This window comes from Jaminaea rosea (genome assembly GCF_003144245.1).
Source record: "Jaminaea rosea strain MCA 5214 unplaced genomic scaffold BDZ90scaffold_1, whole genome shotgun sequence".
NCBI classification, from domain to species: domain Eukaryota; kingdom Fungi; phylum Basidiomycota; class Exobasidiomycetes; order Microstromatales; genus Jaminaea; species Jaminaea rosea.
The window spans coordinates 1,815,140-1,829,850 of NW_020289975.1; the positions used below are offsets into that span (position 1 = coordinate 1,815,140).

At 58.4% G+C, this 14,711-nt stretch overlaps 9 protein-coding genes across 9 annotated transcripts; 5 read left to right on the forward strand and 4 right to left on the reverse strand.

Moving 5' to 3' along the window:
• Nucleotides 1–338: 338 nt before the first annotated feature.
• Nucleotides 339–1,273, forward strand: BDZ90DRAFT_257732 (hypothetical protein; the record flags this gene model as incomplete). Its single annotated transcript, XM_025507986.1, has 2 exons — nt 339–963; nt 1,050–1,273. The coding sequence occupies 2 exons, from the start codon at nt 339–341 to the stop codon at nt 1,271–1,273; spliced, it is 849 nt and encodes a 282-aa protein (XP_025365274.1).
• Nucleotides 1,274–1,647: 374 nt separating this feature from the next.
• On the forward strand, nt 1,648–4,065 carry BDZ90DRAFT_229672 (putative phytoene dehydrogenase). Its single transcript, XM_025505164.1, has 5 exons — nt 1,648–1,786; nt 1,873–2,368; nt 2,440–2,715; nt 2,802–3,344; nt 3,427–4,065. The coding sequence occupies exons 1-5, from the start codon at nt 1,696–1,698 to the stop codon at nt 3,683–3,685; spliced, it is 1,665 nt and encodes a 554-aa protein (XP_025365275.1). The 5' UTR covers nt 1,648–1,695; the 3' UTR covers nt 3,686–4,065.
• BDZ90DRAFT_266568 (putative PHO88-involved in phosphate transport) lies at nt 3,525–4,577 on the reverse strand (the record flags this gene model as incomplete). Its single annotated transcript, XM_025508694.1, has 3 exons — nt 3,525–4,065; nt 4,148–4,341; nt 4,446–4,577. 3 exons carry the CDS (start codon nt 4,575–4,577, stop codon nt 3,843–3,845), a joined length of 549 nt encoding a protein of 182 aa, XP_025365276.1. The 3' UTR covers nt 3,525–3,842.
• A 1,121-nt stretch (nt 4,578–5,698) lies between these two features.
• BDZ90DRAFT_257735 (heme oxygenase-like protein) lies at nt 5,699–7,060 on the forward strand (the record flags this gene model as incomplete). The annotated part of the gene is made up of 1 exon (XM_025507987.1): nt 5,699–7,060. The coding sequence occupies one exon, from the start codon at nt 5,699–5,701 to the stop codon at nt 7,058–7,060; it is 1,362 nt and encodes a 453-aa protein (XP_025365277.1).
• BDZ90DRAFT_229674 (hypothetical protein) lies at nt 6,841–8,722 on the reverse strand. The gene is made up of 2 exons (XM_025505165.1): nt 8,532–8,722; nt 6,841–8,454 (listed from the first exon to the last, which is right to left on the reverse strand). The coding sequence occupies exons 1-2, from the start codon at nt 8,559–8,561 to the stop codon at nt 7,243–7,245; spliced, it is 1,242 nt and encodes a 413-aa protein (XP_025365278.1). The 5' UTR covers nt 8,562–8,722; the 3' UTR covers nt 6,841–7,242.
• Nucleotides 8,723–8,859: 137 nt separating this feature from the next.
• Nucleotides 8,860–10,042, reverse strand: BDZ90DRAFT_236003 (mitochondrial tricarboxylate transporter). Its single transcript, XM_025507282.1, has 3 exons — nt 9,923–10,042; nt 9,623–9,843; nt 8,860–9,547 (listed from the first exon to the last, which is right to left on the reverse strand). The coding sequence occupies exons 1-3, from the start codon at nt 9,996–9,998 to the stop codon at nt 8,924–8,926; spliced, it is 921 nt and encodes a 306-aa protein (XP_025365279.1). The 5' UTR covers nt 9,999–10,042; the 3' UTR covers nt 8,860–8,923.
• A 177-nt stretch (nt 10,043–10,219) lies between these two features.
• Nucleotides 10,220–11,024, forward strand: BDZ90DRAFT_257738 (hypothetical protein; the record flags this gene model as incomplete). Its single annotated transcript, XM_025507988.1, has 3 exons — nt 10,220–10,593; nt 10,669–10,959; nt 11,009–11,024. 3 exons carry the CDS (start codon nt 10,220–10,222, stop codon nt 11,022–11,024), a joined length of 681 nt encoding a protein of 226 aa, XP_025365280.1.
• On the reverse strand, nt 10,741–12,800 carry BDZ90DRAFT_229677 (FAD/NAD(P)-binding domain-containing protein). The gene has a single exon (XM_025505166.1). The coding sequence runs from the start codon at nt 12,714–12,716 to the stop codon at nt 11,070–11,072; it is 1,647 nt and encodes a 548-aa protein (XP_025365281.1). The 5' UTR covers nt 12,717–12,800; the 3' UTR covers nt 10,741–11,069.
• Nucleotides 12,801–13,000: 200 nt separating this feature from the next.
• BDZ90DRAFT_257740 (hypothetical protein) lies at nt 13,001–14,262 on the forward strand (the record flags this gene model as incomplete). Its single annotated transcript, XM_025507989.1, has 3 exons — nt 13,001–13,235; nt 13,304–13,378; nt 13,448–14,262. The coding sequence occupies 3 exons, from the start codon at nt 13,001–13,003 to the stop codon at nt 14,260–14,262; spliced, it is 1,125 nt and encodes a 374-aa protein (XP_025365282.1).
• Between the last annotated feature and the right edge of the window lie 449 nt (nt 14,263–14,711).

Sequence of the window (14,711 nt, forward strand, 5' to 3'; positions counted from 1 at the left end):
GATCATTCATCACAGGCGCGATCAATCATCAGGCCATCCTGTAGGACTTCCCCACATCCACCAAGTCTTCTTCGGACGCCACGGCGCAGCCCTTCGATGCACCCTCTGTTCGGCAAAGCGCACAAGAGCAACCGAGGGCCAAGCAAGATGTCAAGAGCTCGGGCTCCTGCGTCCGGCTAGAGCAGCTTCGCCATCCGGGAGTCCGAGCGTCGTCATTGAATCACGAATAAAAGGAGACCTTTGTTGCGCATCCAGGGCTCACACTAGCCTTGCGCCCGTTGCTACCAGCTCCTCTCTCTCTCTGCTCAACACCTTCATAGACTTCTCCTGCGCTCGCCATGCTGTCCCTCATTCCCTTCGTCCTTACGGCGCTCCTCAGCGTCGTCCCAATCCTCACTGGCGCACAAAAGCCAATCGGCACCTCCTACTCGGGACAGAACCTCCTGGCCTCCTCACATCCATTCGCCATTACAGCTCGAGACTCCAATGTAGTCCTCTTCGCTCCCATTCCCAAGTCCACCGCCTCCTCACTCCTCCCAAAGGGCGTCTCTCTCCTCCCCACCCACCCCATCTCCGGCTTCAAGGACGATGAATGGCCACTCCTCCTCAATCTCGGCCTGGATAAAGACCTGAACGAGTACTCACTCAGTCGCGTCGACTTTCATCATGGATACATCGGCATCCCCTGGACCGACAAGAGCAAAGACGGCAAGACGCCGTTCACTTCTTCTTTCGATGTGCTCTTCAGTGACAATCTCTTCATCGCTGCCTCAAGTCAGTTGCTCGCCGGTTTCAACTCCATTCCGATGACCTTCGCCCCAGAGACAGATCCCTTTGTGAATGGTTCGGGGACGTACAAGGCGGTCAAGGATCAGCACACCTACTTCGATCTGAGCTACGCAAAGGCGGGCGACGAGGGTGCGAGAATCTCCAGGAGCACTTACGTCGACGTCCTGACACAAGGTGAGCCGGATCGAGGGCTCCTCAAAGACCGTATCGAGTTCGCTCAATTGACTCCTTCTCTGCTCTCCTCTCCTCCTCGCCGCCAGGGCGCTTCCAAAACTCGGGCTGTCTCTACCACGAGCAATACTTCAACTTTACCAACACTGACCCGTACGATATCCTTGCCGATGTCAGGATCACCGACTCGTGGGTGCCCTCAGCGATCGCGGGGACGTACAAGCAGGCGAGGGGATTGAGGCTCAACCAGCATTGGATTGAGACTATCTCGCAACCGTGCAAGGGAAGGGGTGTTGCACATGGGGAGCTTTGACGAGGTAGACAGGTAGGATCGTCGTGTGGTGCGATATCGTCTCTGTAATGTGATTGTCTTGACTAATTTCGAACATGAATTTGTTGCTTCAGCCCTGATCACCTAGGTGATGATCGTTGTGTGGCCTGGCGTGGCGCGGGGGTGACGGGAGCGGCTTCCGATTGGACCCTGCCGCCGGACGACGCCTCGCATGAAACAGTCGGACTGAATCGACGCCCGTGCATCATCTAATCTTCCTCCTTGATTCATTCCTTCAATTCGTTGCCGCCTTGGTCGTCATGTCTGTCGAGAAGCCATTGAGCACCGTGTCAGAGGCTTCAGCGTCGAAAACAAGGGCGTCGCCAGCAACGTCACGAGCCAAGCATGTAGTCGTCATCGGCGCAGGGGCAGGTGGCACCTGCTTGGCGGCGAGGCTGGCCAAAATGGGGCATCGCGTTACCGTTGTGGAGAAGAACGACTTTGGTGGTGGTAGGTGCTCGCTGCTGACACAGGGAGGCCACAGATGGGATCAAGGTGAGTGCTTCGCGCAAGAGGGACTGACAGACGGTCTTGCCGATGGCGCTGACGCTTCAGCATGCTCCTAACATCCGCTCCTGCAGGCCCCTCCCTCTACCTCATGCCCGAGATCTTCTCAGCCGCCTTCGAGGCTCTAGGGGAGCGAGTTGAGGATCACATTACACTGCATCGCTGCGATCCGGCCTACCGAATCCACTACGCGGACGGACGCTCGCTCGAACTCTCCTCCAACCTCACCTCAATGGGCTCCATGCTCGAAGAATTCGAGCGTCCCCACGGCAACGAGGATCCGCTAGGTTCTTTCCTCTCCTTCCTCAAGGAGGCAGGGGAGAACTACGAGGAGTCGATCAAGCATGTGCTGACCAAAGATTGGGCCAATTGGTGGAGCTTCTTCCGGCCTGAACTCTTTCCTATGCTGTGGAGGACGGGGGCGCTCAGGATCTATGATAGCTTGTTTGCGAGGGCGAGCAGGTACTTCAAGAGTGATGCCGTGAGACGAGCTATGACTTTCAGCTCGATGTACATGGGCATGAGCCCTTTCGACGCGCCGGCAACGTACTCGTTGCTGCAGTACGCTGAGTGAGTTGGGTGTGTGGCTCTTGACTCGAGGCTCGGCGCAATCGCTCATCTCGCCGCTCCTCCGCTCGCAGATACGCCAAAGGCATCTGGTACCCTATTGGTGGATTCTACAAGGTGGTCGAGGCATTTGAGTCCATAGGCCGCAAGCTCGGCGTGGACTTCAAGTACGGCACAGCTGTCAAGCGCATTGTGACGCGACCAGGCAGCAAGCAGGTAGAGGGGGTCGAGCTTGCCGATGGTACGACGATCGAAGCGGATGTGGTGGTGAGCAATGCCGACCTGGTGTGGACGTACAACAACCTCCTGCCAAAGGACCCCTACGCTAAGACGCTCGCGTGCAAGGATCAGTGAGTGGCCTGGCGGCGGAGCACATCTGAGTGCACATCAAGCAACTGACCATTCCCTCGTGACTCTCCTCTCCTCGCACTCGCAGAACGTGCTCCTCCATCTCCTTCTACTGGGGTCTCTCCCAGACCGTACCCTCCCTCGGCGGACACAACATCTTCCTCGCCGAAGCGTACCGCGACTCGTTCGACGACATCTTTCAGCGTGGCTCCCTACCTACCGAGCCCTCGTTCTACGTCAATGTGCCCTCCCGCCTCGATCCGACCGCTGCTCCGCCGGGAAAGGATACGCTCGTTGTACTTGTCCCGTGTGGACCGTTGCCGCAGGAGGGCAAGAAGGGACAAGAGACAGGGCCGCGCAGTCGCGAGGAGTTTGCAGAGGTGACGAAGAGGGCGAGAAGGCAGGTGCTGGAGACGTTGAGGAGACGGCTCAAGGGGGTGGATATCGAGCAGCTCATTGAGCATGAAGTCGTCAATGACCCCTTTGATTGGCAGGAGCGTTTCTCACTTTGGAGAGGAAGTATCCTCGGTCTCTCGCATACCATCCCGCAGGTGCTGTGGTTCAGACCCAGCCCGCAGCATAGGAAGTACGACAACCTCTTCTTCGTCGGGGCGTCCACTCAGCCGGGAACGTGAGTGGAAATGGCAGAGAGGCAGGCAGGCAGGCAAGGCAGCACAGTTACTAACCTCTCTCCTTCCCGTGCACGTGCGCAGCGGAGTCCCCGTCGTGGTAGCAGGCTCAGGTGTGGTAGCGGACAAGGTGGACGCACATCTCCGCGGGGAAAGCGAAGGGTGGGCGAGCTGGCCTGCTCTGCGCGGCAGCATCGGCCTTGCAGGGGTCATGCTACTCGGCCTCGCCCTCGCGGGTATCGCCTCGAGCGTCGTTGCCATCCTCGCTCTCGTGGCTGGGCTGGCGCATTACTTTGGTCTGGTTGACGTGGGCGGGCTTGTGTACAAGCAGCTCAAGGTGTGAGCAAAGGGGAGCGTGATGTCAACGTTGCATTGCCAGCTGGTGCGCTCTCTCACTGAAGCGCGTGGCTGTCATCAACTGCCCCTTATCTCTGGACCTGAAAACTCAATATCTATACCACTCCCACCCTCGTCATTCTCCATCTGTCTCCTCCGAGCATCTACTCGGCCTTCTTGGCACCCTTGACACCACCAGCCTTCTCGGCCTCCTTGATAGACGCAGCGTCCGTAGCGGGTCCAGCGTTGCCGCCCATACCGAAGGGACCAGCAGGGGCCTTGAAGGGTCGCTTGAGGTCGGTAGTTGTCGGCTGGCCCCAGAGCCAGATCTTTGCCTCGTTGGACTCGAGTGCGTTCTTGACTGGGAGGATAGATTGGATGATGAGGCTGCGCGGGCGTAAATCACAGCGAGAAGAGGCTGTCAGCAGGACGATACCATGGGCGGGAGCAGGCGCACGAGCAGACTCACGGGTTGGTGTAGCCAAAGTAGAAGTGCATACCAGCGACCATCGCCATGCCCATGTAGATCCCGCGCATAGCCTTGGAAACCTCAGCCAGATCATAGTCGCGGTGCGTCGTGGTCACGAGCTCTCCTGGCTCTTGAGACATGGGCGACTTGGGCGTCACGTACTTGAGGACCGTAAGGTCATTTGCCTTCTTGATCTGTTGCGCAGCAGCGGGAGAAGGGCGAGGGCGGGGACAGGAGGGCGTGAGTGGCTACGAGCGGTGGGTGGTAGTGACCATGGTCGTGAAGTGCAGCGACTGACCTTGAGAGAGATGAAATAGTTGATCAAGAGGCAGATGACCTGCGCCGAGACATAGGCCACACGGGCGTAGAGGAGGTACTGGGGCTCCTCCTCAAATGGGATGCGCTTGGCCACTTGCATCGCGCCCTGCATCGCGCGAAGATGGATGTTAGCCAGCTGGCCGGTGATCATTCTACGCTGCTCGGCACATACGCACCATCATAACGGCCATGTTAGCGACTGCGGAATTCATGCTGGGCTAGAAACCTGTTGGGCGGTGATGATGATGGGATGGGAAGAAGTCGAAGTGCAGCGATGCGCCTCGAAGCGGCGCAGCTCTCTCTCCGCCAAGCGGCAGGCGGCATCGTGGAGCCTCGCTCGTGGTCTCTCCACGAGGCAGTCGTTCCAACTCGACTGAGCGAGCGGACCGTCGGCGGCAGGCGTGGGCCGGAGCCGCGTCGCGGTGATTTGGCCCAGGCCAAATAGAAAGTGGCTTGCTTTGCTTGGACCCGTGAGTGATTTGGGCAAGGCGGGCGCTGATTACCCTCTTACACCTGGCCCCTTAGAACCCCTCTCTCTTCAGTCGCACTCTTCCTCAATACCACCCCACGCTCCTTCTATCAATTGCTCTTTTATAGTTTTTGCCTCTCCATCGCCTCCGTCACTCACACGCGCCGCCAGTTTCAGCCACCTCACCACCTAGCCGCGCGTCTATCCAACGACTCAGCGCCAAGCTAACTCAGCCATCACCCTCATTTTGGTCGCGTCACACCGCTCGACTCGCTCGCAAGTCCTACTCTCCGCCCAATCCCCCCTTTCTTCCTTCATTGCGCGCGCGCATAACTGCCCTCCTCCTCGCGCCGGATCAGATAAGATTGTAGCGGGCGCCAGACCCCAGCCTTCATTCTCTCGTCGAGTCCCTCAGTTCAGCTGCACTGCTCCAGTGCTGCTGCATCACGGAGAGGCCAGCAAGTCCGCGACGTCCGTTTCGCCCTCTAGCACCGATTCGCAGCCGCCTCGTTCTGGTGCCGTTCACCACGCCCAAAAGAAAGGCAGAGCTCGATCAAAGCCCCTCGCTGCCAAGTGCCATCGCAAGACTCTGCTCTTTTGCTGTTGCGACGCGTAGCCAGCGCAAAGAGGTTGCCAGTCACGGAGCCCGTTAAGAGAGGCACGTCTCATCGACACACGTCTTCAAGCTTCCCCTCTCAATCCTCTCATCCACCTGTCATACATTCACACCATCTGCACATCACAACCACCCATCTACCGCAACGATGCCCTGCCCCTTTGCACGCCTCGCCGCCTTCGCAAGTCCAATCGATATCGCAGCAGCCAAGGTATACCATCAACAGAACAATCTCTACAGTGACAACGGTGCATCCTCCTCGAAGCCCGTCGCCTCCTCGTCAGCATCCTTCCCCCCTCTCTCTGAATATCTCAAGCATGCCACAGCCAAGGCGCACCGAGAAGTCGAGTCGAGTCAAGGCGTGCGGCAGCTCATGGGCTTCGCGTCTTCCTCGTCATCATCGAGCGATTTCACCTTCTCTCGACTCGACTACGTACGCTGGATGATCATGCTAGCCTGCATCTACGCAGCACTCGAGGCATCTCTCACTTCGGCCGGTAACAAGGCAGCCGAGATGGCTCCAGCCCTTGCTCCCCTCTACGCTTCTCGTCCGGCCTCGGCACCATGCAGGACGCTCCTCAATCACCTGGCACGCTTTGACGCCACCATGGCAGATATCGAAGTCCACCTCAGAGTCTTGCAGAGCAGCGAGGCCAACGAGGAGGGGGCTGGGCTCAGCCTCAGCGAGATCGTTGACGTGCTAGACGACGACGACTCCGAGGCATCAGCAGAGCTTCGCTTGTCGATTGCACCCGTCCTCTCGCTCCTACAGTCCTCGCCGTCTTCCTCCAAGCTGCAGGACGATCACCTTCGACTCCTTCACCCAGCCCAAGCCCTCGCCACTGCCCAATACGTGCGCCGCCTCACGGACATTGCCGGCATCGGGGGCGAGCCTGACCTTCTCCTGGCACACAGCTACGTCCGCTACCTCGGCGACTTGAGCGGCGGGCAGCACATCAAGAGGAGGATTGAGAAGCTTTTCCCCCTCCCTGCCGCTCCCTCACCGTCGACTGGTGGCTTTGACTTCTACGACTTCCCCTGCCCCACATCAGACGAGGACCTGTCCGCCGGCGCATGGCACCGCGAGCTCAAGGATCGCTTCCGAGACGCGATGGACGCTTCGGTATCTGCTAGTGCCGGGATGGACAGGACAAAGATGATGCGAGCACAAGGTCGCGAGGCTCGTCTGGCCTTTGAGCTCAACAAGGACCTCTTCGAGTCGCTCGTGGGGAACAAGCCGGCTACGATCTTGCCCGAGCTGGGCAGCGAGAGCGAGTGGAGCGAGGAGGAGGCGGACGAGTTGCTTGCTACTATTCCTCCTGCCATTCAGCAACCCATATCGGGCGGCAAGTCAACCACAATACCCGGCATCGGGGCAAAGCAGCTCCTCGCCCTCTCCTCCATGACAGCAGCCCCTCATACAGCCGTCCTTCCCCTCGTGTGCTCGGCTCTCGTTGTTGCCGTGCTCGCAAGAGGCGTCGTAGCTGTGGCTGCCGCGGCTACAGCCTGAAGAGTCCGCCATCATATCACCACTCTTCCCCTCACCGCGCTTCGTTGTCACCTCCGTAGATCGATAGAGCCCGCACGCGCGGGCCGTGGGCTGTAGCTATTAGAGAAGTAGAATACACGTGTTTGTCGCTACCGGTAACAGGATTTCCTGAAAGTAGAGTTCGCCAAGAGCCAAGTCCTCATTCAGCCTTCCCTTCGCCTCTTCTTGCCCCTCAACGCCTCAGACTCTCTCTTGCCCCTTGCACTCTTGCTGCCCCCACCACCGCCGCCACCGCCACTGCTACTGCCGCTCGTCGCCATCGGCGCACTCGCACTGCTCTCTCCCCGAGCCTCCGCCCTCTCAAGATACTGAATTGTCTTGATATCAAGCGGGACCTTCTCCTCCTCCATCAACCACTTGGCCACATCGTGCGCCTCACTGCGTATAGCTGTATGAAGCAGATCCGGATTGAGGAGGTAGTCGCGCATCCTCTTCCCCTCATCAGGGGTGGTCAACAACAGCTTACGTACCGCGGCATCGTGCCGACCAGTAGCTTCATCGAACAGCTCTCTCAGCTCGTCGCAGACCTCGCGGAATTTGCGTCGCTCCTTCTTACTCTGCGGGACATTGAGCAAGATCTTGACCCCTGTGAGCCAGTTCGCTCGTACTGCAACCTTGAGTGGCAGGCCTTCCTTGGCCTTGGCCGCCTGCCCGTCAAAGCCGACGAGGAGACGCGTGAGGCCCTCGTCCTGAGCGAATACGGCCTTGGTGAGGGAGTAGGCGTCATCCGAGTCTGTGATGAGTAGCTTGTGCCCGTCGTGGTGGAAGAGGAGGGCGCGAAGCATCACCAGAAGATCGTTGGTGTGCAGCGTAGGAGCAGGACCCAGTCGACTGAGGACATTCAGGACTGCGTGGACATCCACATCCGGCGAATCGGAGGGGGGGAGGCTGGTAGACGCCCGCTCTAAATCAGTGAAGAGGCGCTTAGGCAGTACCCGCTGCATTGGCCAGTAGTCGGACGGCTCATCCGAGTCCATGCTGATGCGCTCTCTGATCTTGTCGTACCGCTCATCGTCCACCAGGTGGTCGTTCAGTATGCTCATCACTCGATGACTGCAGATTGGGAAAGTGAGGCAGAACGCCAGAATGGACATGTTGCCTCTATTGTCCTTGCAGGCCTCTTGGACCGAGACGTAGGGAGCATTCTTGTCAGGATAGAGAGCCATCTCTACTTGGCTTTCCGCGTTCAAGCGCAGACGAGGGATTTCGAAGCCATACTGGTAGGTGGAATGCCACCTCTGGAGTAGGTAGGCTGCGCGAATGGTGTTTGGAGCATGGAGGAGAACGGAGCGTAGATGATGGTTGACCTCGAAGAGGGCGGAGGAGTGGGATGAGATGACGATGTCCCAGATGAGCTGCGTGCGCGCACGAAGCATTGAAGAACAAGGTCAGTTTGTGACGTTGCCCCTTCCAAGCAGCCTCTCGCACTCACCTCAGTAGGCAAATCAAGCAAGCCAGCCATGATAGGCAAGGGGTATCGAGGTGTTGATGCCGCGTCTCACGGCCAACCGGCGACGCCCTGTAGCAGCCGTATTGGAGGTCAAGATAGCGTCCAGTGTGTGAGGCTGAGGGCTCACATCTACCGAGCCGCGAGGGGTCCCAGCGGTAGGGCAAGGAGCAGAGGGAGGGGAGAGAGGACGCGGACCATTTGGCCGCGCTCAAGCCAGCCTCGGCGTGAAATTGAATGCAGGTCAAAAAATCGGCGCCTTCCCGTCAACGCCTTCCGAATCTCCCACGCCGCCGCCATGGTTGAGTCGCAACGAGAATTTCTACGAGATGGCATTGAGATCTTGCTCTATTACAGCGTGACGACAGACCTTGCCCCTACGACTCCTTCTTCACCTCTTGAACCGTCTCCTTAGCCACTGCCTCTCCCTTGTCCAGCAGGGCGAGCGTGTTCTCATAGACGGTGAAGACGATTCCCCCGCTCAACACCAGTCTCGTCAGCCTCGGCGTCGTTCCCTTCCAGAACCGCCTCACTCCTTCATCTCTCAGCATGGTCGTGAGACAGTTGAGTGTTGACGTATACTGACTCGACGCTGAGCTTTGCATTCGTGTCTTGAGGACGTCAAAGGGCATCGTGCAGTAGACGGTCACGATACCAGCGATGGCTCCCATACCGAACGTCTCGACGCTGCCCGGTTTGCGCCCGTCCTTGGTCGCTATCGCCTTGAGAGAGCTGTACGTTGTCAAACGAACAGCAGAGTTGGCCCCCTGACGCATCATTGTCGGGCCCAACCCCTTGTAGATTCCCGCGATGCCCTCTTCCCGCAGGATCTGTGCTGACCCGGAGAGCAGGCCGGCGTATTTGCGTTCCGGCTTGGGGCGACGAGCATCGTCTATCAGACGGGTTTTGATGGCTTCAGAGGGGGTGACGGCGAAGAGACCTTCGGAGAGGCCGGCGATGAAGCCTGCCAGGATGGAGCGCGGGAGGGAGAGTTGGCCGGTCTGCGGGTGGGCGAGATGGAGAGGGCAGTCAGCGAGGAACGACGAGGGGGTCTACTGATTGAAACTTAGGCTCACTTGCTTGTCTGCTACCGCAAGCTTGATGCTGTCGTAGCTGAGGAAGCGCACGCCTGCCTTGAGAGCGTTGCCCGCTACAAGGGCCGAGCAGCCAGAATAAAGCCCTCGTACACCGTACTGCGCGACCGTCTCGCGGACGATTTGAATGGGGCCCGGAGGCTTTGCGCCTGCCGAGACTGCAAATTGAGCTCGTGTCTTGACGAATTCGGTGGGATATGTAGCTGCGGGCGGCGGAACGAGGAGCTCGAGGTCAGCGAGGGCTGCAATATCAGCCTACTCCTCTGGTCGGCGCTTGCTCACCAAAGCCCTCAACAGCGCCAGCAAAGGCTCCTGCCGCCAGCGAGTGCAAAGGCTTCTCTTTGCGCTTCGACGCCATCGTCGCTTGGTAGAGATGGAAGGGGCAACAAAGATTGGGACCTGAGCTTTCAGAGCGGCTCATCACATCTTCCTAGTCCGCGTAGCGCCGGCTGGTCCGGACGACGGCGGACTGCGAGGCCGAGATGCAGCACAGAGAGAGGAGAGAGACACAGAGAGCGAAAGCAACACTTTGGGAACCCCTTTCACCTACTACTCCACACTAGCGACTCCTCGCCCGCCATGTCCAGGCTACTCCCCACCGCTCTGTCACCATTCACAGCTCTGATGCCAATTACGGGCACCTACGATGTCCTGACAGTGCCCGTCCTCCTGCCTTCATCGACGGTTGCCTCGCTCCTCCCTCAGGAGCTGCGATCCCACCTGCTCCCTGTCCCGGCAGAGGTACTTGCCGATCTAGGCCTGACTCCGCAAAGCGCCGATGCTGCGGATCAAGAAAGCAGACAGCACCTCGTTGTGCTCCAGCTGGGTAGGCAATTGGGTACTGGCCCTGGTCCTATGGCTCTTCATTTCCAGGAGGCCAAGATCGAGGTGCCTTACGTCAGGCACCCAGATTGCCCGGATGAGGACAAGACCTACTCATTCAAGCTCATGTGGTGAGTAGAGATGACGAGCAGTAACCCTGGCAACGTGGATCACCATGTTGACGATATTCACACCCCCGTACGCAGCATCTTTGACTCCAAAGTCCTCTGCATGGGCTCGGCAGTGCAAGCTGGCTTGACCTCCAAGACAACTTCCTTCACCCCTACAGACTCTCCCTCCTGCTTCGAGGCGAGCGCTCCTTCCATATCCTACTCAGCAGAAGGCTACATGAGTGTCGAGGCCACCTCCACTCATCACGCAGGCGGAGACGCTGGTCCTCGCACCGCAAAGGCGTTGTCAGAGATGGCTTGGTTCGGCGCTGCTACGCCTCGCAACTCGGCTTCACGCTTTCAGTTCGACGAGGGATCCGTAGATGCGTACGATGTAACTGCCACGCTCCAACTCGACGCCTTCAGCCTCGATCAGGCAGCCACAAAGCTAGACGACGTGCAAGTGCAAGGTCTCGGATTCCGAACCACTGCCCACTTTACAACGCAGAGCCTCGACGTACGAAAGGCGTCGTGAACCTCTCCAATCCTCCGCGGCGCCATACCCATCCCAAACCCACGGTTGCGCCAACGACTGCTGCCCCTCCACCGACGATGACCCTCTGTAGGAGCCTCTGCTGCCACTCCTCCCTCTGCATCGCCCTCGCGTACCCTACGTCTGGGCTAAACGTCACCATCGAGTATAAGCTGCTCCACCACCCCTTGGGCAGCCATGTCATCAGCAACGAGTCGAGCTGCTTGCGTAGCAGGTAGAGCGGGTCTACCACCGAGGAGGACATGACGCGATAGTTGTCCGCCGCGAGGTCCACGATGGCAACCAGGTCGGCATGCCGGTCGCGGGTGTACTGGGAAAGGGCTGACGCAAGGCCCACAGAGGAGGACGGGTGGTCTCCTCGCACCCCATGCTGGTCGAGCAGCTCGGCAAAGACTCCAACATCCTCGAAACCGCAGTTGAGCCCCTGCCCGTAGAAGGGTAGCATAGCGTGTGCTGCATCCCCCAAAATCACTGCCCTCCCACCGTAATGGTAAGGATCGCATTTGATGCTGGACAATCTCGCCCCCTTTCCACCTCGACGCAGTACCATCTCCACCAGCTCCTCCTCACCAAATAGAGGAAGAGCGTCGGGGAACTCTTGGCGGAAGAAGCGCAGTACGGCTTCGCGAGTGGTTAGGGTTGAGAGGATCGAGTTGGGGGCGAAGAGGGTCGAGGTGAAGGAGTGGTCGAGGTTGGCTAGAGCGATGAGCATGAAGGTCTGGCGTGGCCAGATGTGTAGGTGGTGTGGGTCGAGGGCGTATTCGATGTCCGTGCGAGATGAGGACGAAGAGGAAGATGCAGAGGAAGAGGGGTCCTGAGTAGGTGCTTGAGCTGGTGGGATGCGTAGCTCGATGTATTCCGAGTCGATGTACTCCTGATGAAAGTTGAGCGGTACGAGCCTCGCGAGAGTGTTGCGCACAATCGAGTTGATCCCGTCACATCCCACCACGAGGTCTGCCCATCTTGTGCTCTTCTCCTCTTTGCCCTCAAAGCTGTCGAAGCTGAGGGAGCACTGCCCCTGCGCCTCCTTCTCACCGACATGCTCTTTGGCCTCCAGGTCAATAGCGCGCAGCTTACAGTCGAAGTGCAAGCTCACTTTTGGGTGTGCAGCAGCCGCTTCAACGAGGAGGGTATTGAGCAAGCTCCTCGATACGGAATTGATATGCTCTCCAGCCGTGCTGTACGCCTGACTATTGCTCGATGGTCCTGCCCCTCCTGCTTTTCCATCGCCCTTGGTATGAATCATCCTAGCCCGCATCGGGACAGCATGACGGAGGAGGACTTCTGCCAGATTCTCCCCTTGACTGTCCGAATGCTGGACGGCGCTGAGGGCCTTGAGTCCGCGTGCGGAGATGGCGAGGTTGATGCTGCGGTCGATGGGCTTCGTAGGGGCGGATTTTTCAGCCAGCTGCGTATCATTGTTGCTGCTGCTGCTGCTGCTGGCATGAGCTTGAGGCGGAGGGCGAGGGTCGCTGCGACGCTCATAGACGTCTACATCGAAACCGCGGTTGGCGAGGGAAAGGGCGGCGAGGCAGCCTACGGGGCCTGCGCCCACTACTGCCGCCCTTGAACGTGACGAGGAGGAAGCCATGCTGCTATGCTGTGACGGCGATGTCTAACCAGCGTAAAAGATTCAGTGAGTAGAAGGGAAAGACACTCGGTGTGGACCTGTCGGCCTCCACGAGCGGATAGAGCTCGTAATCAAGGGCTCAGTCAGAACTTTTGGCAGGGCTTCCCGTTCCGGCAGGCGGGCGGCGCGGATGGACTCGCGGCGGGGCGGCGGACTGAGCCTAGATGGACTGGACTGGACTGGACTGCGAGTCCACCATCTTGCCTTCCTTACCATCACTACCAACACCTCTCCTCATCACTACCATGCCCAGGAAGACCCTGGCTGTCATCAGAAAGGCTAGGAGGGATGCAGAGGCTAAGCAGAAGGTCAGAAAGGCTGCTTTGATGGTGGAATTGGCCCTAGACAGCACGTCACATCACCAGTCCAAGGGCCAGAACATTGCTCTACAGACCACCACGTCCATCACCAATCTTCCAGAGGCCATTGAGATGGCTAGAAGCACCTGTGGGTCAGGAGGAAGTAAGAGAAAGGCAACCAGTGAGTTTAGAGCCTCTCCTGGTCTTGCTTACCACTCATGTTGACGAGCAGCACCTCCCTCCCCACAGAGAAAGCCTCTCCCCTCACTGTCCAAGTCACCTCTTCGTCGTCATCTGACTTAGCAAAGCCAGCTGCAAGTTCTAGTGAGTAGATCAGTGCTGCAGAGCATCTAGAGGCTTGAGCTGATGCCCTTTGCCTCGTTACCATTCTAGGCTCGGCCAGTACCAGTGAGTGGGCTCAGCTTGAGGGCAGAAGGACAGTGTTGCAGCGTGTTAGTACCTCCTCATTGAGGCAGGGGCAGCTTGCTGCTACCTCTGTCCGTGAGCAAGGGCTACCCTGCTTTGAGGCTATGAAGGCGCAGACCAAGGCGGGGATCTGGAAGAGCCGTCACGGCAACATCAGTACCCACCTTGGTCTCTGGCTCAACTATGGGCAATTGGGGTACCCTGTGTCGCACGAGCTAGCTGGACCTGTTGCAGACCAGTTCCTCGAGTGGCTTGGCCAGTATTCCAAGTCCTACATTGAGTCGCTGGAGCCCCTCCTGGCCAGTGATCTTCGAGCAGCTTTCCAGCAAAGGACTGCAGCATTGGAAGAGATTGCTGAGATCATGGAGGAGAAGGGAGCCAATGGTCGGCAGCAAGTGGCAGGCTTTGGCACCTGGTGGACCACCGTTGCCATCATCCGTGACTTCACAGATGTGTATCACGATGACGCCGAGGATGCCCAGCCCTCCATCTTGGTGAACTTCCAGTGCCCTGTTGTCCTTGAGCTGGGTACCGGTCAGAAGGTGGATGTGGACGAGGGAGATGTGGTGTTCTTCAACAGTGGAGAGCTGCTGCACAGAGTTGTACCGGCGGAGCATGCTACAGAGGAGCAGATCAAAGGGAGGTGGGCTGTTTCTTTGTTCACAAGGCAGCTGCAGGAGGACAAGGCTTTGGAGGCTGTTTGGAGGGTTCGTCCCAGTGCTCTGGGGGGCCCAGCAGCAAGGGAGGGAAGGAAGGGCAAGGCGAGGCCTCTTGAGCTGTAATTGACTCTCATGTACCCAGCCTATGAGCTGCGCAACTCCCACCTTGAATTTCACCCCGGTATTCCAGCTACCAAATTGTCTTGACACGTTGTTGTAGCCTTTCAAATCTCAATAGGATTGCATCTGTCCCCATTGAGTATGAGACGTACGAAGATGGTGACCATGCAAGCACGCTGCAGCAGAACGGACAGAGATCACGCTGCAGGGTATGTGAATGTGTCTAAAAGTTGCGCACGCACAGGCCATGCCATTACAATGGCCACGGAAGTGGCCACATGGCTGCAAGCCAAATCCTGGCTCGCAATGCCATTGTACGGCAACAGAGAAATATGTGAGCAAATCAACAAGTCTGAGCAGAACTGAGCGTCATGCAAGAAGTGCCTGGACAGTCTCTTCAAGATACCTGACCCTCGCAGGATTTGCTTGGCTCCCCGTCTTGCACAGTGTCT